Consider the following 23,546-nt stretch of genomic DNA (forward strand, 5'->3'; position numbering starts at 1 on the left):
TCTTCAGCTCGCCTATTCACTTTTTTAGTAATGCCTTTGGATGAGCAGGTAAATTTAATTTTAATAGCTTACCAAATTTTTTTCATTTGTGATTAGAGCTTTTGTGTCCTGTCTGAGAAATCTTCGCCTATGACAAGCTTACAAAGACATTCTCCTATTTTTTTTCTAGCAGCTTTAGGGTACCTGCTTTTAGGTTTAAGGATCCGTGAGCCAACACAAATTTACTTTTGCGTGTGTAGTGAAAGAAGTTGAGGTTCATTTTTTTTCTTTTCCCCATAAGATACCCTTTGTTCCATCACCGTTTGTTTAAAAAACTTGTTTAAAAAACTTTTCCTTGTTGATTTCACCTGATAAATTTCAATTGACCATTTATTTATTGGTCTGTTTCTAGACGCTTTAGACTCTATTCTGTTCTGTTCATCTGGTTGTTTACTCTTATGCCTATACTGTACTGTCTTGATTGTGGTCATTTTATAGTAGCCTTGAAATCAGGTTATGTCATCTCCCTTTTCAAGATTGTTTTGACTCTTGTAGATTTTTTGACTTTTCCATATAAGTTTTAAAATCAACTTGTCAGTTTCTTCAACAACTGCATGAAAGCCTACTGGGAATTTGATTATGATTGCATTGAATCTATACATCAGTTGGGGGTGGCTTCCAGTTCTAGTATTGGCCAACTAAGCTTTTATCAGATCAACACACTGGATAAAATACAAAATAGCACTGCTACCTGAAGGCACTGGAGGGTAAACAAAAGCTGGCTGATAGTGGAAAAGAACCAACATTTGGAAGAAGGGAACTATAGGGGTGAATTAATGTTTGTTTTTTGTTTATTTATTGCCTTTTAGCTGGAGGGCAGACCAGTTTGTACCACATGGAGCAGTTAGAACTTACACAGAAATCCAGACTCTTGACAAACTGGAGGATGGAGTTTAGGACAAGCACTTCTGGAGAATAAGCAGAGAACCCTGGAAATGAGGCAGCCAGAAAGGGAGAACCTAATGTCTGTCTGTATAAATTTCACTCAGATCTTGGGCTGACCTTTGAATGATGTACGTACAAGTTGTACTCCAAACCGTACAGCTGCAGCCACAGGAACTGAACATGGAACATGAACATGGCCCACTGCGGGGAGGAAAGAACTGCAGTTTGAGTTCAGCCAAGTTAACTGCCTATACACACACTCACTCATTCACTCACTCACTCTTTGGAGCAATATAGTGCAATCCAGTATCTAAAGCAGTTCACAATATCCAGGATACAATATGAAACTGACAAATGAAAAAAAAAAAAAAAGAAAAGAAAAACAGGAAAACATGACCCATTCTTAGAATAAAAGGTAATCATTGGTGACCAGTCCTAAGAAGCCTCAGGAGATAGAATTAACAGACAAGGATTTTAAAGTGGCCATTATGATTATGATCAAGGATGTAAAAGGAAATAGGTTTTAATGAATAAAAAAATAGGAAATTTGAAGACAGATTTCCAGATGGAAATTATGGAACTAAGAAATCCGGTATCTGTAGCACAGAATAAACATATTAACAATATTGAGTCTTCTAATTAGTCAAGATATAGTATATCTATATTTATTTAGGTTTTATTTAATATTTCTCATTAATATTCTATAAATTTAATGTAGAGATCTTACATATTTTCCATTATATTTATTCCTAGATGTTTGGTGTGTTTTTATGATATTGTAATGCTATTTAAATTTTCATTTTCAATTAATTAAATTTCAACTGTATATTACTAGCCTATAAAAATATAATTATATTTTGTTTATGGACCTTGATTCCTGCAACTTTACTGTTCTTATTTATTAGTTCTACCAATGTTTTTATAAAATTCATGAGATTTTCTATGTAAACAATCATGTTTGTTTTCTTAGGACATTGGCCAGGTGCTACCTTACTAATTTTCTATAAAAGTGGTGAGAGCAAACTTCTTTCCTTTATTCCTGCTCTTTGAGGAAAAGTAGTCACTGTTTCACCAATAAGTATTATGTTAGCCAGAGGTTTTTCATATATACTTTTTATTAGGTTGAGCAACTTTCTCTTCTTAGTTTACTGAGAGTTTCTCTTAAGAATGGATTGTCCAGTGTATTTTGAAATCTAATAATTTTCTCATATACTTTTTCTTCTTTATTCTCTTAATGTGGTAAATTATGTAATTGAGTTTTTTAACATTAAATTATTCCTGTGGTAAATACCACTTGGTCATGATATGTATCCTATAAATGAGATAGATAAATTGATTAGATTTGCTAGTATTTTGTTAAAGCTTTTTTTTTTTCTTTTTTTGTCCTTTTTTTTAGGACCGCACCCATGGCATATGGAGGTTCCCAGGCTAGGGGTCTAATCAGAGCTGTCACTGCCAGCCTGCACCACAGCCACAGCAACACTAGATCCGAGCCGTGTCTGCAACCTATACCACAGCCCCACAGCAATGCCAGATCCTTAACCCACTGAGCAAGGCCAGGGATCGAACCTGCAACCTCATGGTTCCTAATCAGATTTGTTTCCGCTGTGCCACGATGGGAACTCCCCTGTTAAAGCTTTTTGTGCATGTGTTCATCAGGTATGTTGGTGTGTGATTTTCTTGTAATGTCTTTGTCACATTTTTTGTATCAGAGATATGTTAACATCATGAAATGAGATGGGAAGTTTTCCCTTCTCTTTTCTGAAAGACTGAAATTATTTCTTTAAATCGTTGCTAGAATTCACTGAAACCATCTGGGCTTAAAATTTTCTTTGTTCAGATAGTTTTTGATTACAAGTTAAATTTATATATTTAGATTTTCCCTCATCGTGTCACATCCAAAAAGTGGTATTTCCAAGAATTTCTTCAGTTCATCTAAGTTGTTGAAAATTTGACATGGAGTTGTTCATAATATCTCCTTATCCTTTTTTTAAAAAAAAAAATTTATTGGAGCATAGCTGACTTAGACTTCTCCTTATACTTTGGATAGCTATATTGTCTGTGTGACATTCCCCCCCTTCATTCCTGATACTAAATTTTTTTTTCTTGTGATCAACTTGCTTGGAATTTATCAGCCTTTTAATTCTTTTCATATAACCAACTTTTGACTTTGATGATCTTCACTATTTGCTCATTTTCTATTTCATTGTGTGAAAAGGAAAACTGAAGTACATTAAATTTTAAGCAAACATTGATTTTAATTGGACTGCACCAAACTGAAAATGGTTAGGAGCACTCCACAGGCAAGAACTAAAGGGAAGGTTTTTGTTTTTTTTTTTTGTTTTTTTCAATAGAGCATACTCTTAATTAAGTAAAGCAAGGAAATTATGTGGCTGTAGCTTAAGTGGTTGCCTTATTTGGGAAAGCCTCGTTGACTGTTTGTGATTGATTGTTCTTAAATTTCATTTTCTCGGAGTTCCCGTCCGTGGCGCAGTGGTTAACGAATCCGACTAGGAACCATGAGGTTGCGGGTTTGGTCCCTGCCCTTGCTCAGTGGGTTAACGATCCAGCGTTGCCGTGAGCTGTGGTGTTGGTTGCAGACGCGGCTCAGATCCCGAGTTGCTGTGGCTCTGGCGTAGGCTGGTGGCTGCAACTCCGATTCGACCCCTAGCCTGGGAACCTCCATATGCCTCGGGAGTGGCCCAAAGAAATAGCAAAAAGACAAAAAAAAAAAATAAAAATTTCATTTTCTCAAATGTGAGTGTATTGACTCTGGCTTGGCTTTTGGTTTGCTTACAGAGACTGTCAAGGCATTAGAGCCCTCTCAGTGAATGGCTTCCTTGTTTAATTACTTTCTTGATTTCTGCTGTTATTATTTTGTTTTTTATTCTTCTACTTTGTGTTTTTCTAGCTTCTTAAAGTAGAAGCTTAGAACATAGATTTTATAATGCTATATATTCTGCCGAAGGACTGTTTTAATTGCATCTCAGATTTTGTTTGTTTTTATTACCATTCAGTTTAATGTATTTTCTAATTTCTCTTGTGATTTCTTCTTTGATCCATAGATTATTTAAAGTATGTTGTTTAATTTCCAAATATTTGGGAATTTTCTAGATATTTTATTGTTACTGGTTTTTAATTTAATACCATTGTGGTTAGAGTATAGATAGATCCAAAAAGATATTGCTGTGATTTATGTCAAAGAGTGTTTTGCCTATATTTTACTCTAGGTAGGAGTTTTATAGTGTTTGGTTTTACATTTAGATCTTTAATCAATTTTGAGTTTATTTTTGTAAATGGTTTTAGGGAATGTTCTGATTTCATTCTTTTGCATGTAGCTGTCCAGTTTTCCCAATACTACTTGTGGAACAAACTGTCTTTTCTCTATTGCATATTCTTCCCTCCTTTGTCACCGATGAATTTACCATAGGTGTGTGGGTTTATTTCTGGGCTTTCTGTCCTGTTCCACTGATCTATGTATTTCTGTTTTGCTGCCAATACTATATGGTTTTGATGACTATAGCCTTATAGTATAGTCTGAAGTCAAGGAGCCTGATTCCTTTAGCTCTGCTCTTCTTTCATAAGATTGCTTTGGCTATTTGGGGTCTTTTGTGTTTCCATACAAATTTTAAAATTATTTGTTCTAGTTTTGGGGAAAATGCCAGGTGTAATTTGATAGGGACCGCATTGAATCTGCAGATTGGCTAGGGTAATATAGTCATTCTGACAGTATTGATTTTCTAATCCAAGAACACAGTATATCTAAATATTTCTTCTGCCCCATTCTCCCTCAACTTATTGAGATTCCAATTTTATGTATGTTAGATATTCTCCTCTACTGTGTCCAATCTGCTGTTAAGCATTTTGAATGTACTCCTCATTTCTGATCTTATTTTTTTTTTTTTCATTTTTAGGATTCTTGTTTGGTTCTTTTTTTATAGATGTTACCTCTCTATTAAAATCCTCCATCTGTATGTATGTGTTGCCCACCTTTCACACTAGCCTCTTTTACGTATTTATCATAGTTATTTTGAAGTCCATGTCTGTTAAGTCCAACATCTGTACTATCTGTACCAGAAGGACCATTCACAGTGTTCTTCTGTTGGCTGTTTTTTCTCATGACTAGTATTTACTTGTTTCTGCATGTCTTTTATAATTATTAATTATATGCTGAACATTTTAGGTAAAACCACACTTAAGTAAATGATATTTATAGCATGCTCCCCCCCCAAGAAAATACATATTCTTTCTTTTCTTAGGCTGTTGATGTGTGGGAAGGGGGCAGAAGGAGAAGGGGTTAAGCCAGTCTGATAATTAAGCTGTGTCTGGACTTTGTTGTGGCTTTAGTTAGATTTAATTCACCTCTAGCTCCAAATATTTTGGGGGCAAGATGGGACCAACAGTAAGAATCTAAAGATCTTTTTGTGCTCTGCAATCATGTGGTCATTTTTCTGAACCATGGGAGATCTCTGCTTTTCATCCTGAATATCAGCTTTTTGGGTAGCTAAGGAGTCCTTTTCTTTCCAATCTTGCTTTCTTCCCACCTCCCCACATCCCCAGGCTGTGGCAGCCTGTCTTGCAATAGGTCTGTGGGTTTTCAAAGTGCTATTCATGGACCTGTAGATCAGGGTGGGGGAGGGGCAGTGGGGAGGGGGAATCCTCAAGACCTTCAGAGGAAGCCAATAGGGTCAAACATTTTTTCATAGCAATTCTAAGACTTCTGCATCTTTCGCTATTCTGATGTGTACACTGATGGTGCAAAAAACAATGGTGATTTTGTAAAATTGTTCATTCCTTAACGCAAATTAAGGCAGTGGCACCAAACTTTGTGGTAATCATTGTATTCTTTACGACCAGATCATTGTAGTTACAAGAGAAATGCCAGTGCTACTTCAGAATAGCCTTGATATAAGCAGTAATAACTAAATCTCAACCCTGGATTATATTTCTTTTTAATATTCTATCTGACAAAGTGGAATGTACAACTGAAACGCTTCTGCTGCATACTGTATTATAATTGTCTCAAGGAAAAGCACTTGCATGTCTGAGTTGGAGTCTAAACTAGCCACTTTTTTCATGAACGGTTTTTACGTGAATATTTTCTAGACAAACTATGGTTTTTCCTATTTGGATATTTGACAGATGTTTTCTCAAAAATACGCAACCCATCCTCTTCAAGGGAAAAAATTAGAAGAATTGGTTGTCAGTGATAAAATTCTGGCTTTTAAGAAAAAACTAAGAATTTTGAAAAATTTATATCTACCACTATGAATTTGACACCTTCCTGATATTCAGACTCTTTTGATGAGATTCAAGTGATAGTAACAAATATAGTTTTTTAACATTATGTAATGAAATGTGTTGACATTTGGAAGGTCTGCATAACTCAGTGAACCAATATTCCTAGAGACTAATGCTTGATGTTATAAAAATCTTGTATGGATAAAAGGATCCATTCAAAATGCAAGATTGACCAACAAAGTATGAAGAGCTCAAAGTATGAATTGGTTTCAGATTCTACATTACAACGAACTTTTAGACTACTGCTTGCTGAGTTTTGGTGATGGTCAAAGAATAATATCCATAATTTCTCTGAAAGGCACTTTAATCAGTCCCTGCCCACTCCCCAGCCTTCATCATCCCTGTGCATATGATGGAAGAGTTGATAGGTGGTGCAGATTCAGTCTGTGGCTGGGGCTTCAGGGAGCCTAACCTGTCATACCAGCGGATAATATGTAGATAGAAAAAGCCTGTCCAAAGTTGAGCTGGTAGTGCCTTAACTCCCATCTGTGCAGGTTCCTTCTCCTCCTAAGGGCCATCCTGGCTAAAAGCAACAAGCTTGTCACTTTTGGGGATTTTATTCATACAGGTTTCTGTATGTCCTTGGCATTTTGTTGGGTTTGAAGTAAGTATGATTTAGCAGTTTATTCAGCTTGTTCTTTTTGTTAAGGTAAAAGTGATAATCTCATGAAACTTCCTACTTTCTCAGAAGCGAAAGTCCCAAGGGAACTTTATTTTGTCTTTTTTTTTTTTTTTTTTTGCCATTTCTTGGGCCGCTCTCGCGGCATATGGAGGTTCCCAGGCTAGGGATTGAATCGGAGCTGTAGCTGCCGGCCTACGCCAGAGCCACAGCAATGCCAGATCCGAGCCGTGTCTGCAACCTACACCACAGCTCACGGCAACGCCGGATCGTTAACCCACTGAGCAAGGGCAGGGATCAAACCCTTAACCTCATGGCTACTAGTCAGATTCATTTCCTCTGTGCTACAACAGAAACTCCTTACATTCTTATTTTTTTAATTTGGTTTTTGCCTTTGCTTTAACTGCAAGAGAGTTAATATCCAAAATAGTGAATGAGGAGTTCCCATGGTGGCTCAGTGGTAATGAATCCTACTGGTATCCATGAGGATGTGGGTTTGATCCCTGGCCTTGCTTAGTGGGTTAAGGATCCAGCATTGCTGTGAGCTGTGGTGTAGACTGGCAGCTACAGTTCTGATTTGATTGACCCCTAGCCTGGGAACCTCCATATGCTGCAGGTGCGGCTCTTTAAAAAAAAAAAAAAAAAAAAAGAGGTGAATGAAGAAGCCATATTAAAGTAGAGAGGGTTCTATTTTCATTATTTCTGTGGGTGGCGGGTAGAACTCCCCTTTGGGATCATCAGTTTTAAGGCGTTCCAGAGGCCTGTCCGGTTCTCTCTCACTCTCCCTTCAGCACTGTCTAGGACAAAAAAAGGAAACCACTAGAGAGAAGAAAAGTAATAGTAGTGTTGGTGGTGGGAATATATTTTTGGAGCCCTTACAGATGAAGAAAGTTTAATAAAGCATAGAGAAGTTGGATGTAATAAAGGCCTCAGTGGAGAGCCCTACCCTACCTATTCTCTCCTTATTCATTTGGTCTTTGTGAATATGACTCAATCCCAACTGTCCTGGGAAGGATTGGGAATGGAGCACACAACATTCCATGCAGAATCACTCTCATCTTGTCCTTGGAAATACCCCTCAAAGTCAAGGGAGATCCCACCACTTTTTTTTAATGGCATTCTGATCACATAGCTTCCTTATTCTGACCAGCACTGCATTGTAAGCTCGTGGGAGCCACTCTCTCATTTGTAGGACTTTTGGCATTGAAAGCACCTTTCCAGCCCTTGCTATGCGCCATGACTACTTTGTTTGAGATTGAAAATTTATGGACAAAGAAAATGTACCCTCTGCCATCCTTAAATATCTGTAAATTCCATGACGTATAGTGGAATAAGCACCATGGAAGTAGGTAGATACCTTTTTTTATTTAAAAAAAAAAATGGCAAGATTTTCCCAGAAAGCACCTCCTTCATGGCCTTTCAGTGCTTCTTATTAGAAGCACCATTGGCATTTTGAGTAGCACATACTTTCCTAGCACAGGGCTCTTCCTCACGTTATGGGACATTTAGCATCCTTGACTTCTACCTCCTAAATATCAGAAATCCCCCACCCCCATTGCTAACACCCTCAAGAGAACAAGGTGTCCTCATACAGAGTTGCTCAGGTTTTGCTCGGATTGGATGGTGGAAGCTGGGGAAATGGACTGCGGAATCACAGGCTTTGTACACTGTCCTATTCCTCTGTCTCATCCGTACCCTGCGCTCTTGCACATCGTTCTTGGGAAATCTTGACACTGAAAGCATATCTACAAAGAGGGCAACAGCCTGCTCAGGAGATCCTGCTTCACTCAAGATTTGTACATTTTACAAATTTCCTCCACGTTCCTTACAACCAACATCCATTTGATGGAACAGTTATTAAAAAGGAAAAGAGACAGCCCTTTAGTGTGTTTTGGTTAGAGGTTGGTGTGAGGGGTGTGCTGCTCGAAGGGCAGTTATGGTAAAAAAAAAAAAAAAAAAAACACTTCGTCCTGCAGAGCCTCAGTGTAATCTAAGAAGGTAAGACAAAGTTGTACAAAAAAAGCTAATAAGAGGACATGTGGCTTAGAAAATTTTGCCATATTGTTGCCTATTAGCTGCATATGTAATCAGAGCAAAATACAGGTATTTCACTTTGATTCTTTGAATTTAAATCAAATGTTAAACACCCTGAGCATTCCCATGGCTAATTCTTTTGACTCTGTATATCTTGCTCTAGAAATAATACAGAACTATTGGAAGTTATTTACAGGGAATGTATGCAATATTGTATTTTAGTATTGAGCAAAGAGTTACATAAAAACTAAATTTTAGAATAATTGAATCTCAAGTTTTTGGTGAGAGTAGAAAATATATTGTTAGTAAACTAGAATGAACTGAGGTTCAAGAAATTGGAATGGAATTTTGGATGGGAATGGAAATTCTTATATGCCACACAAAGGATATGTAGACACATAATCACAGGCAAAGTCCGAGTGAGAGCCCACCTGACACCTTCCATGTCAGTCATTACAGTCCTTGAAGATTGCAAACCCCAAAGCCTTGTTCTTTAACTGTGAGATATGGTGGCCAGAGTAACACCCACCAGAATTCAAAGCCAACAAGTTCTCATGGCATGTACCACATTGCCTTACACAGCTGAGCACTCCTGCACACCACTCCTCCCAATGTTGTGCTGTAAAAATTTCCTTCCTCTTTGCCAGAAGCCTTTACTTGCTTGATAAACTCCTATTTGTGATTTGGAGATAGTACTTATGTTACCAATGAGATTAAAAATGGGTTTCACTACAAAAGTTTATGACGTTACAGTCTGCTCATTGTGTGTGCAGTTGGATGAATAAACCTCCTCTCATCCGAAGTCCCTCATTTTATCTGCCTCTTACACAGCCACAGACCCCCGCTTTGCAAACACACACCTGGGACTGTCCAAACAAGGGGACCTAGTTACAAATTCTGATTTCTGATCACAACAGGAAGGCATTAAGGTAAATGCCTGCCAGGAATATTTGTTATTAAAGCAATTAAAAAAAAAAAAAAAACAACCATCTAGCTAGCCCATGAGATGAGCTCTAATACAAGCTACACAGGTATATAAATTGTTTGTGGCCGTGCCTGTGGCATGCAAGAAAGTTCCCAGGCCAGGGATCACATCCACATCAAGGCAGTACAATGCCAGGTCCTTAAACCCTGTGCTACCAGGGAACTCTGATAAATCTTTTGTCAAATTCCTGAGTCTGGATTGCTTCTTGTGGCCAGAAACTTTTGTGTAACCAGCAAGCCAGGAATGGAAGCAGAATCACAATTGATGAATTCTCTCACTTTCGGCTCAGTCATCATAAATAGTAGTTTCATTCTAGATTCAAATACCTGCCTGAATTGCCATGGAAACCTCAAGGTTATTCAGCCAGGCAGCTCCTGCTGCATCATCTCTTCCCTTGTGGACATATGTTCAGTGGATCAGCTCACTCCTGCCTCGAGCCTTCTCTTCATTTACACCTAAGTACCTTGCTCCATTGCCCTGCCTTCTACTCTGGGACTCACTCAGTTGCTTAGCTGTTTCTTGCAGGTTATCTTGAGTAAGCTTTTCTTTGCCCTCCCTAGTGAGAACAGAGATAAAGGTTTTCTCCGGCCCCTCCCTTCTTAACCCTGTAACTGCTGTTCGACTTCCCACTCAACACTTCACTTTGAGAATGATGTTAACATTTTGTTCACATACTCAGGTATTTATTATACTTGATCATTGTCCCCAGACTTCTCCACACCTCCAGAAACCCCTTGGGAAATATCATGTCCAGCAACACACACATGAAGGCAATTCAGGAGGGATCATGGAAGATCATTGTCATACTAAAAAAAAAAAAAAAAAGAATAAGCTCTGCGCTCTCTGGTACCACTTCTCCAAGGAGATACTTTCTCCAACTGAAAGCACTTACTTGTGCACCTGAACCGTGTGAGCCAAACTGTGGGAGGAAGTGAGCAAGGGATGGGACATATCAGGGGTGAGATTACGTGAATAGAAAACCTTTCATCCATGGCCTTCAGAATATATTACACAGACTTTCCCTTAACTAAGTGTCTGGAAACCTCTTTGAGAGACTTAGGGAAACCAAAGGACCAAGCTGTGAGAGAGGAGGTCTCAGGCAAGGGAGGAGCATGGGCTCTGCCCTCAACAGACTTCCCACTTTGCTCCCTCCCCACAGGGCCAGCTGGGGTCACTGAGACCAGGCTGTTAATAACCAGGCGGCTGGTAGGTCAGGACTCAGGAAGGTGTGGGAACTCACCCCACTGTTGTTGCATCTCTGCACTGAAACGACCATTAACACCAAAGGATGTTTACAGAGGAAAGAATAACATGATGATTTGAATCTCTATGAATATGTCTCTTGAATTAGGCACTGTTTTATTCCTGAGCCCCATTAGCCAAAATTTTGGGATAAGGTTGTTCACTGTGAAACGATTAGTGTTTCTTCTACATACAATTTTTTTGGTCACTGTAACTCTAAAAGGGAAAAAGTAGTTCCCCGGTGGCACAGTGGGTTAAGTATCCGATGTTGTCACTGTAGTGGCCCCGGTTCAGTCCTTGGCCTGGGGACTTCCACATGCTGCTGGTGTGGCCAAAAACAAAAAGGCGGGGGGTGGGTGATGGAAATACAGTGTAGTTAAGGAAAGCTCAGAGATGAATCGCCAAAAGTGTGAAGGCGATGGAAGGATTTCCAAATAAGACTGTTCTAAAAATAAATGGGGACCTTTAAAAAGAAAAAAAAAAAAATCTGTGGCAAAATAATACACCAAGTAAAACTTACCATTTTTAAGTGTACAGTTCATTGGCATTTAGTACATTTACAGTATTGTGCAACCATCCCTGCCATCCATCTCCGAAACATTTTCATCATTGTAAGCTAAAACTCAGTACCCACTGAACACTAACACCCTGTGCCACTGGCCCCCGAGCCACAGACAGCCACCTTTCTACTTTCTGTCTCTAGGAGTTTGACTGTTCTGGGACAAATCATACGATATTTGTCCTTTTCTGACTGACTTATGTCACTTAGCAAAATATCTCCAATGTGTATAAGCTAAAGCTAAACATCAGCCTGCCTGGGGACCCTGATGAGAGGAACAATGAAAAGTGTATCTTCTCACATCAGTAATGTTATCCCATGATGAGGACATATAGGCTCAAATATAAACACTTCTTTTCAAAATGTAGATGCTTCACTCATGGGTGGCTAAGAAAACTAAGACTTTTCTGTAATTGACCCCTATTCTTTTCAAGTTGATGTTACAGAAGATGATTATGCCTCTCTTCTTACCTTAAAATAACCTACCATCATGCGTTTGAAGCTCTCTGGGCTCCTCTTGGCAATTACAGAGGAATGAAATTCCTAACCTTAATAATTTTTCTTTTTTGTTGTTGTTTTTGTTTGTTTGTTTTTTAGGGCGGCACCTGCTGCATATGGATGGAAGTTCCCAGGCTAGGGGTTGAATTGGAGCTGCAGCTGCCAGCCATAGCCACAGCAATGTGGGATCCAAGCCGTGTCTGCAACCTACACCACAGTTCATGGCAATGCCAGATCCTTAACCCACTGAGTGAGGTCAAGGATTGAACCTGCAACCTCATGGTTATTGGTCGGATTTGTTTCCACTACACCACAGTGGGAACGCCCCTATCTTAATTATGTAACATTCAATAGATATTTTATTAAACTGACCATGTGCCAAGCCTTTTGATAAGTGAAGAGAATGGAGAGCAGAGCAGACCACCTGGGTCATCGTTGAGCTGCAGTTTAGTTGGCGAGTCAGTCAGTTTATCACACAAACAAATTTGTAATTCCAAACCATGTTCAGTTCTATAATAGAAAAATAACTGAACTATTTCTCTCCTTTCCTTCATTGTTCGCACAACTACTCTAAGAATTCCATTCTCTTTTTCCTTCAGGAGCCTCCAAACAGGTGGCTTTGCCTGGGAGGGAGAGGTGGAGAACAGTGCGTATAGCAAGGCTACAGGGGTGGTCCCCCAGCACAAGTACCACCCCACAGCAGGCAGCTACCAACTCCATTTTGCCCTGCAACAACTGGAACAGCAAAAACTACAGTCCCGGCAGCTTCTGGACCAGAGTCGAGCCCGGCATCAGGTAATTCAAGATAAGGCTTTTCCATGTGTTAATATCTTCCTTCTGTTGGCTTGAAAAAAAAGTTGATGAGAAATGTAGGAATAGTTGCTCCAAAGTTTAGCAGTGCCACCATGGTTTGACTGGTTCCTAGGGACTCTAAACATGGGAAAGAAATGTGCTGAAGCCCTATGTTGACTTTGCTGGAAGGTGATGTTGAATCAGTTTTGACATTTTTTTCATTTGAATGTTTCTCCACAAAAATCTCTTTTGTAGTATTTACCCTTTCTGTTGCATGATCTTTGTTCAGTAATTTCCCAAAGGGTCTGAATTCCCAGATACCCAAAAGCCAATGTTTTGAAGATTTTTTTTTTTTTTTTCGTCCTTTTAGGGCCGTACCTGTGGCATATGGAGGTTCCCAGGCTAGGGGTCGAATCAGAGCTATAGCTGCTGGCCTACACCAAAGCCACAGCAACGCCAGATCCAAGCCGTGTCTGCAGCCTACACCACAGCTCACAGCAATGCCGGATCCTTAACCCACTGAGCGAGGCCAGGGATCGAACCTGCAGCCTCATGGTTCCTAATCGGATTTGTTTCTTCTGCGCCACAACAGGAACTCTGATTTTTTTCTAAATACACTACTTCCTTGCCTTCTTAGACTTGGTATATATAAGCATACATTAGTCTTTCATGGCCTATCAAGATTTTCAAGGAATAAATAACATTCATATTCTTGTAGAAAACGGTTTTTGTGTGTGTGTGTGTGTGTCTTTTTGCCATTTCTTGGGCCACTCCCACGGCATATGGAGGTTCCCAGGCTAGGGGTCGAATCAGAGCTGTAGCAACCAGCCTACGCCACAGCCACAGCAACGTGGGATCCGAGCCGCGTCTGCAACCTACACCACAACTCACGGCAACGCCGGATCCTTAACCCACTGAGCAAGGGCAGGATCGAATCCACAACCTCATGGTTCCTAGTCAGATTCGTTAACCACTGTGCCACGACGGGAACTCGGAAAATGGTTTTTAAGTTAGGTTGTTACTCTTCTGTTTTGACAGTTTGTATACCACACTGTACACAAAAATGTAAAATAGACACAAGAATCCTTGTTGTTATAGAAATTACATCCTAGTGAAATATTGATTCCCTACTCACTGTCTATAAAGCGATAAACTCCTGGGTAGGGGTGTAAGGGAACTATGTAAGTATATTGCACTAATCTATCAGTATGGCCCCAATTACAAAAAAGTCAACCTATGAAGACTTAAATTTTTATTAATGACTTAGGATTATCATTAGATTCAGTTGCCATGTTCTACAGGTTGTGTTGGACTGAATCTATATTGGTTCTGTGAGCTTCCCCGATACTTGGTTATGTGAGGAAATAGCTTGTATCAGCTTAATCTTTTGTCATTTGCTCTTATAAAAATGTAGTTTGTAGTGTGTGTTAGTTTGTGCAAAATTAACACTCATCCGAAGACTAAGGCAGAGTCCCCGAAGTTTTTTTTTTTTCCTTCTAAATAAAACAATTATCATTATGCTCTCTATCTTTACTTGAATTTTCAGCTACTATCCAGGTCCAAACAAATTTTATTTTTTCAATATTCATCACTTGATCATCTTTATCTGTGATAATATACTCTGTATATTGTATTAATTCATTATAATTGAGAAATCATAAGTGCAGGCATTTGTAAAGTCATTTTTTAGGTCATTTCTACTGGAGAAAAATCCTGACTTCTTATCTGTAAAGCATGAAATGTAGCATCACCACACAGCTCTCTATCATGTAGAAATTTCCTTATTTAAAAAGTCTTTGGGGAGTTCCCATTGTGGCTCAGGGTTAACGAACCCAGCTAGTATCCATGAGGATGCAGGTTCGATCCCTGGCCTCACTACAGCGGGTTAAGGATCTGGCATTGCTTTGAGCTGTGGTGTAGGTCACAGATGCAACTTGGATCTGGCATTGCTGTGGCTGGCAGCTACAGCTCTGATTTGACCCCTAGCCTCAGAGGGTCCATATGCTGTGGGTGCTATGTATGACAAACCCAGAGCTAACATCATTCTCAATGGTGAAAAGCAGAAACAGTTCCCACCAAGATCAGGAGCAAGACAAGGATGCCTGCTGTCACCACTACTATTCACTATAGTTTTGGAAGTCCTAGCCATAGCAATCAGAGAAGTAAAAGAAATAAAAGGAATCCAAATTGGAAAGGAAGAACTAAAACTATCACTATTTGCAGATGACATGATACTATACCTAGAGAATCATAAAGACTCTATCAGAAAACTGTTAGAGCTCATCCATGAATTTGGCAAAGTCGCAGGATACAAAATCAGCACACAGAAATCTACTGTATTTCTATATGCTAGCAATGAAAGATTAGAAAGAGAAATTAGGGAAGCAATCCCATTTACCATTGCATCCAAAAGAATAAAATACCTAGGAGTAAACCTACCTAAAGAGACAAAAGACCTCTACTCTGAAAACTATAAGACACTGAAGAAAGAAATCAAAGATGACACAAACAGATGGAAAGACATACCATGCTCTTGGATTGGAAGAGTCAATATTATCAAAATGACTATACTACCCAAGGCAATCTACAGATTCAATGCAATCCCTATCAAATTACCAAGGACATTTTTCTCAGAACTCAAACAAAATATTTTAAAGTTTGTTTGGAGGCACAGAAGGTCCAGAATAGCTAAAGACATCCTGAAAAAGAAAAAAAGGAGCTGAAGGAATCAGGCTTTCTGACTCCAGACTATACTAAAAAGCTTCAGTCATTAAAACCATATGGTATGGCACAAAGACAAATATAGACCAGTGGAACAGGATAGAAAGCCCAGAATTAAATCCACACACCTACAGTCAACTCATCTATGACAAAAGAGGCAAGAATACTCAATGGAGAAAAGACAGCCCCTTCAATAAATGGTGCTGGGAAAACTGCACAGCCACATGCAGAAGAATGAAATTAGAACACTCCCTAACACCATACACAAAAATAAACTCAAAATGGATTAAAGAGCTAGATATAAGACCAGATACTATAAAACTCTTAGAGGAAAACATAGGCCAAACACTCTCTGACAGCAACATCTTCTCAGATCCACCTCTTAGAGTAATGACAATAAAAACAAAAATAAACAAATGGGACTTAATTAAACTTCAAAGTTTCTGCACAGCGAAGGAAACCCTAAACAAAACGATAAGACAACCCACAGAATGGGAGAAAAATCTTTGCAAATGAATCAACTGACAAGGGATTAATCTCCAACATTTATAAACTCCTCCTACAGCTCAATACCAAAAAAACAAACAAGCCCATCAAAAAATGGGCAGAAGATCTAAACAGACAACTCTCTAAAGAAGACATGCGGCTGGCCAAAAAACACATGAAAAGACGTTCAGCATCACTCATTGTTAGAGAAATGCAAATCAAAACCACTCTGAGCTACCACCTTACACCAGCCAGAATGGCCATCATCCAAAAGTCTACAAACAATAAGTGCTGGAGAAAAATGAACCCTATTACACTGTTGGTGAGAATGTAAATTTTTGCAACCACTGTGGAAAACAGTATGGAGATTCCTCAGAAAGCTAAACATAGAACTACCATTTGATCCAGCAATTCCACTCCTGGGCATCTATCCGGAGAAAACCATGACTTGAAAAGACACATGTACTCCAGTGTTCATTGCAGCACCATATACAATAGCCAAAACATGGAAACAACCTAAACGTCCACCAACAGAGGAGTGGATCAAGAAGATGTGGTCCATATACACAATGGAATATTACTCAATCATTAAAAGGAAAGAAGTACCCGCATTTTTAGCAACATGGATATCCTAGAAATTACCATGCTAAGTGAAGTCGGTCAGACAATGAGACACCAACATCAAATGCTATCACTGACATGTGGAATCTGAAAAAAGGACACAATGAACTTCTTTGCAGAACAGATACTGACTCACAGACTTTGAAAAACTTATGGTTTTCAAATAAGACAGGTTTGGGGGTGGGGGGATGGGCTGAGGGTTTGGGATGGATATGCTGTAAAAATTTCGTTGTGATGATTGTTGTACACCCACAAATATAATAAAATTCATTAAGTAATTTTAAAAAAAAGAAAAGAAAAAAATATATATATATGTATATATATGGGATATTGGCAGCATATGGGCCAGTTTGCATTGCTACAATTGCAGATATCAATGTATGATTGAACAGTAATCAGTTTTGTGACTGCAAAGTACAAAGAGCTTTATTTGGGTCTTAAGAATTCCAATTTGGGGAGTTCCCTTTGTAGTACAGTGGGATTGGCAGCATCTCCAGAGCACTGGGACACAATTTCCATCCTTGGCCCAGCACAGTGGTTTAAGTATCTGGCATTGCCACAGCTGCAGCCTAGGTCACAGCCGTGGCTCAAGTCTGATCCCTGGCCCAGGAACTCCATGTGCCATGGGGTGGCCAAAAAAGAAAAAAAAAAAAAATCCAATTTGGGAGACAAATTTAGGTAAAACCAAAATATTGTCCCAGGGAAGAGAAAGAGTCAGTACTTACAAAGACAAAAGGCACAAGGTTATTCAGGAATTATTGTTGACCGTGATGCAGGAAAGGAAATTTTGTCCTTAAAGGATAGGATGTCATGAGTTATTTTAGGGTAAGGGTCCAATCAATAAATATGCTATCAGTGGTTATTTTAGAGTGGGTCCACTAAGTATCTCGAGTTTCTGAAGCACTGGACAGATGTCCTGGATGCCTACGTTAAGACAAGAAGTGGTCAAAGTTCAGATTCCATCCGTGCTGCAATGTGCAGAAGTCACACTTCCCCAGTGGCCTCCATGTCCATTTTAGAGCACTCTCGTAGCAATACCAACTCCATTTTTATCTTCCTTCCACAGTGTATCTTAGTTTTTTTTAATTTATATAAATTTCTTAAAACTTTTTAAACCTAATTCCCTGTCATTCAAAGTGCTTAGGCATACCAACTTAGGAGTTCCTGTTGTAGCTCAGCAGGCTAAGAACCCAGCATAGTATCCATGGGGATGTAGTTTTGATCCCTGACCCCGAGTTGCAGCGTAGATCACAGATGTGGCTTGGAACCAGTGTTGCTGTGGCTGTGCCCTAGGCCTCAGGTAGAGCTCCGATTTGGTCCCTAGCCCAGGAACTTCCATATATTGCAGGTGCAGTCATAAAAAAAAAAAAAAAAAAAAAAAAAAAACCAACTTAATCAGGTGCTGGATAGTGGAAACATATATAGCCTTATTTCCTTTAGTAGTGTATAATTTATGGCTCTAAAGAATGTAGACAGTTGGTCCCTTTTAATGCTTCCATACCTTAAAATGGTGGATGATTTTTTTTTTTAAAGGAAGTGATTATAGAGCACTGAAGTTTTGAGGAAAGAGAGACAGCTTTGCTGATTTTCACTATTAGGAACTGCTTCATTTATAAGTCCTTTTCATTCTTTTGATTAGCTTCCAGCAACTCACATTCCTTTGAAAATTCAGAGTATTGCTATTCTTGTGTGGATTTTTTTTTACTGAGGATTATGCCGATTGAGTTTCACTGAAATATGAAGTATATGGAAAATATGTTTTTGAGATCCTGTCAGAATACCTGTTTGAGGGAGGAGTCAGAACTCCCCAGAAAGGAGTTATCTCGTGTCTCCTGGAGAGGGAGCAGGAAATCATTATTTATCATAATTTTATATATGTTTATAACATCCTTTTATTTTTTTCCCCCCGTTCTACTAATCCATAGTTGATTTAGGTTAAAATGACTAAAGGTAAAGTGTGGGGTCGGGGGAGAACAAAAGGAACTCAATTCTACTAGCTTGAAGAGTTTATAACTAATAAAGTAGCACATAAGATATTAAACGTTCTAAAATGAAGAGTATTTAGTAACTTCGAGCACTTTATTTCACAGGGCATTAAGAAACACTCCACAGAAGAAGCAAAACCCTACTAGATTTTTAAGCTTCTGTTTTTAGCTTACCTTGTGATGGTGCTGGACCTGACTGTTATAACTACAACCAAATTATTAGTTGAAATATGGTTTGCATTCCCAGTATGTCCTAATTATCTTTCCTTGGGTTAACCCCTTTAGATAGAGATGGTTTCTCTCATGAACTTCTTATGCTTTGAATTCAATTTTTTCTAAAGTGTAGGTAGCCATTGATATAACTTATAGTTTTGTTAATTGCCTGTTTGAGAATCCACTAGTGTAGAATTGAAATCTGATTTACCTAGCATTTATTCACAAGAAAGACCTGTTTATGGTCCAAGACATTAAAAGGGGCTTTGTGCTCTTATACTGCATTGTATTACATTGTTTTATATTAATTATATTAAGTTATATTGTATTATGTTACTACTATACATGGACAGTGCCTTTCCTAGTGATCACCTAAAAATACTGTTGGAAAAATCATGCAGCCTTGCTTGCATCACATGCAGAGGACGTTCTCCATCCTTTTCTGCACTTACATAGCCAGATTATTGAAGATATTAATTTCAAGAAGGAAAACTCCAATTCGGGATATGAGTTTGGAAGCACACATCTCTAACCATTCATGCAAATATGCACTTTGACCCTCATTTCTGTCTAGCATGTCATTCATAAATCTAGAAATTGTCATGTACTGAATCACCCCTACAAAAACCGATCCTGTAACATGCACATGAGAGAGGTTTCTAGGGCCAGAGGTAGGAGGAAATAGGTGTGATCCTGTCCATTTGATAGAGAGCATGAAAAATAAAAATAAGACAAAATTGAAACTATAAACTTTTATACACTGATGGGTAAAATGAGCAGTTTTTAAAAAATCATTCCAAACCAGAGCAGGGGGTCAGCAGACTTTTCGATAAATGGCCATATAGTAAACATTTTGGGCCTTGAAGGCTAAGCAAGCATAGGGTCTGCCGCAGCTACTCAGCTCTGCCATGGTAGAATGACAATAGCCACAGACAAATGTAAATGAATGGATGTGGCTGTTTTCCGGTAAAACTTTATTTACAAAAACAGCAGGCTGGATTTGGCCTACAAGCCCTAGTTTGCAGACTCCTGGTTTTGAGCAACAGAACCCCTTGGAGCGTCTGTTAAAATATCAGTTGCTTCCGTCACCCCACTTCTGATCCAGTAGGTTTCAGATGGAGCTCAATTATTTCCATTTCTAAGTTCCCAGATGATGATGGCTTTTCTTCTGGGGACCACTCTTTGAGAACCACTGAGCTAGAAAGAGATTAGGAAGGTCTCCTCTTCATTATTTGTTTTCTTTTGGAAGGGGAACTGGATTTGTTACAACTTAGCGTTGCCCTTATAAAATGTCAGGCAATCATTTTTTAATAGGAACTTCGTTTCCATCTTTTCCACTGCGTCTACCACAGTTTCCTTATAAATAAATTTTCCAAACTTGAAAACTTCCCGTTCCTTGGAAACTTCCCGTTCATTCTTCTTATCAAAGTACATTCTGCTCAGCAATCACTGCTCCTAGGAGTCAAGTTTTCTGATAGATGAGAGATAAGTAATGGGACAGATTCCTTCCTCTTCATTTTAGGAGGACTAGCCACCACTTAGTAAGCGCTTGCTGTGGTCCAAGCACTATTCCAGATTCTTTACATATATTAATTCACTTAAAATGACATCGAGGATGGTTGAGGAGATGGCAGGATCTTGGAGTCTAGGAATGGTAAATTCTATGTTGCTATATCCCAATGTGTCTTCGCTCTGGTTCCCCTCATTGCTTCCCACTTCCTTCTCATACTGGCTTCCTGCCCCTGAAGGAAAGGATAAAAAAGTTTTCTTTCAGCTGAGTCGGGGGACTTTCTTGAGCAGCCGTGACTGCTGGTGACATCAGCATGAGTAGCCCTCCTTGCTGGGGTCCACGAGGAGGGCTGCACTGGCTGTGAGGCCCGACTGACCTGATTCTAATTGCTGACGTTGAGCTGATGTTATTCTTGGCCCAGGGCACAGTGATTACTCAGTAGTTTCTGTTAAAGTGATCCTTTGTTAAACCCCTGCTCCCAGCCCCCTTCTCCTGCCCTCCCACCCTCTCCTCTCCCTCCTCTAGACTGAAAAAAAAGCCCAAAAAAGCAGAAAAATTAAGGATATTTTGATGGCCAAGGCAGAACTGCTGAAATTTCTTTTAACAGCAAAGGGGAAGAGAGGAGATTTTAAGTCCATCTTAAGGGTTTCCAAAGCCCTTGCATTTTTAGTAGACTTAATTTTCAACATTGTAAGGTAACTCAAGGTAGGAGAAAACCATGCATATCCGAAGTTCCTCTCATCCTTCCACTCTCTGCCTTACTCCCCCATCCTACGATGCCCAGGTTCACCAGACTAACCTAGATTTGGTGAGGGGCATCAGAGACCAACGTTCCAAAGCAAGCAGGGCCTGGGGACTGGCTGAGTGGTCACCTGAAGGGATCTTTCTGAATGACAGCGACATCTTGAGTGCCTTGTAATAAGCCCTTTGCTAATGGTGTGTGAGTAGAAGCATAGCCTCACAGGTGTGGAGAGGATTCCCATATAAACCCAGCCAAGTCTTGTTATTCTGCTCCTAAAAGTTCATTGCATGTGTCCAGAAAAATTCTGCCCCCCTGCAGGAATGAATACTGTTTCTCCAAACCTTCAGCCGCTGTGTGTTTGTGTTGCGGGGGAGGGGAAAGAAAAAGTCAGGAGGCACCCGGGCTTTTCCAGGCAGCCAGCAATAACATGCTAGCTCCTCAGCGTGGCCCAGGGAGAGCAGGCAAGCAGACGAGCTCTGCAGGGGGAGTCTTCCTGCCTCTTTCTAACCAGAGCATCTGGAAGAAGGCTGGGGCGCCAGCTCCTACATGTTGCTGAAGCTCCTGGGGCAGGTTGAACGTCATAACCTACTGCTGCTCTGTTTTTTGTTCTCATCTATTTTTGGGGTCTTTTGTTCAACTTTACATTTTCTTGTGACTGTTATCAGGAACTCATATAAATAATACTTAGTTTATAGCTTGTTTATGATTATGATTTTCTTAGAACCATTCGATTCAGCAGATTTTGCCAAACCAAACTCTTTTCTTCTTACCTAATAAAAATACATTGAAAATATGTGAAATAACATACGTAAGACTGCATTCAGCTCTTTGGAAATGAACACCGTGGACAGGCTTTGGAGGGAGATAATCCCTGAGCCCATGACGCGGGTCAGGTTATTGGGCTTCCTGGAACCTCATTCTTTATGTCTGATATGGTGATGATGAGGTGTATCTGTGGGTTATCATGAGGATTATATTCCTCGGGATGTTACCATGTGCTAAGCACTGAACTTGGAGTGGTAGTTGTGTTACCAACTACAGTGAATCCTCACCACTGCCCTCTTATTAGCCCTATTTTATAGACGTAAAAATGGCGCATCACTTAATCGTTTTCCCAGGCTCACGAAGGTAATAAATGAAAGAGCCAGGGGTTTTGAATTCAGGAGTGGCAGCCTCCAGCATCCAAACGCTCAGCTATCGTGTTGTATACTACTACCCTCACAGTATTTAGGCATTCAGTAAATAGTAGTTGTATGTATTATTACATACATTTTAAGTTGCAGTCCATTCATTCACACAGGTACTTCTTGACAGCTATAAAACTGTATTTGAAAACTTATTCTCAGGTAACTAGTCTCCTTATTCAGATATACTCTTGTTAAAAAAAAAAAAAAGTTGTCATCCCAGGGACCTCAAATTCTTTTTTTTTTTTTTTTTTTTTTTTTTTTTTGTCTTTTTGCTATTTCTTTGGGCTGCTCCTGTGGCATATGGAGGTTCCCAGGCTAGGGGTCGAATCGGAGCTGTAGCTGCCAGCCTACGCCAGAGCCACGGCAATGCGGGATCCGAGCCGTGTCTGCAACCTACACCACAGCTCACGGCAACGCCGGATCGTTAACCCACTGAGCAAGGGCAGGGATCGAACCCGCAACCTCATGGTTCCTAGTCGGATCCGTTAACCACTGCGCCACGACGGGAACTCCTCAAATTCTTAATTAAAGAAATATCTTAATAAGGTGTTCCTGGGCTTAGGACTCTTAGAAATACCCATATTTTAACACCTCCCCTTGTGCTTTTATTATTCATGACAAGGACCACTGTGTCATATAGTGTCCGGAAATACATTCTAGAAGTTTGGAGATTCATAGCATGTGTGTGGGTTGATATTAATAACAGGAATTATGTCTTCAGTTACCACTTTGTCCTTTCAACTCTATTATTGTTATTGGTCATACTGTTTTAATTTTACTTCTATGAGCATGTCTTTGAGAAGACTATTAGGAAACATGACAGGTATCTACAAATGTGAATACCACAGGTGATGCTTTTGCATGATTAATGTTATGCTTGCTTTTTCAATACCATAGAAATCTGACTCTTAATGCATTATTACAATATAGACATCCATTCATGATGCTAATTCAATACTAATAGCAATAGAAAGAAGTCCCCTGATTACTACCCGGTTGTTTTCTAAGCTAGAGAAGTGTCCCTTTGGAATCTTAGAGGGAAGAAGGTGAGGGCAGGGAAATGAGCATATAGTATATGCCTCCTGTGTGCTGTGGCGTTCCACTAATAAGGAAGCTGATACTCAAAG

General features: G+C 39.5%; 1 protein-coding gene across 50 annotated transcripts in view; it reads left to right on the forward strand.

Moving 5' to 3' along the window:
- Window positions 1-23,546, forward strand: part of TTLL5 (tubulin tyrosine ligase like 5) — a 309,203-nt gene that overhangs the window by 197,320 nt on the left and 88,337 nt on the right. For all 50 annotated transcript variants that reach the window (XR_014811162.1, XR_014811164.1, XR_014811165.1 and 47 more), the window contains one exon: window positions 12,762-12,957. Coding sequence is in view for 44 of the 50 variants with exons in the window: in XM_084969817.1 (XP_084825943.1) it covers window positions 12,762-12,957 (196 nt within the window). In the remaining 6 variants the exon portion in view is untranslated. The remainder of the gene's footprint in view (window positions 1-12,761; window positions 12,958-23,546) is intronic.

This window comes from Sus scrofa, chromosome 7 (assembly GCF_054392235.1).
Source record: "Sus scrofa isolate SSC_HxYL_T2T_F1_AM1 chromosome 7, Sscrofa_HxYL_maternal_Yorkshire_Landrace_v2.0, whole genome shotgun sequence".
Taxonomy (NCBI): domain Eukaryota; kingdom Metazoa; phylum Chordata; class Mammalia; order Artiodactyla; family Suidae; genus Sus; species Sus scrofa.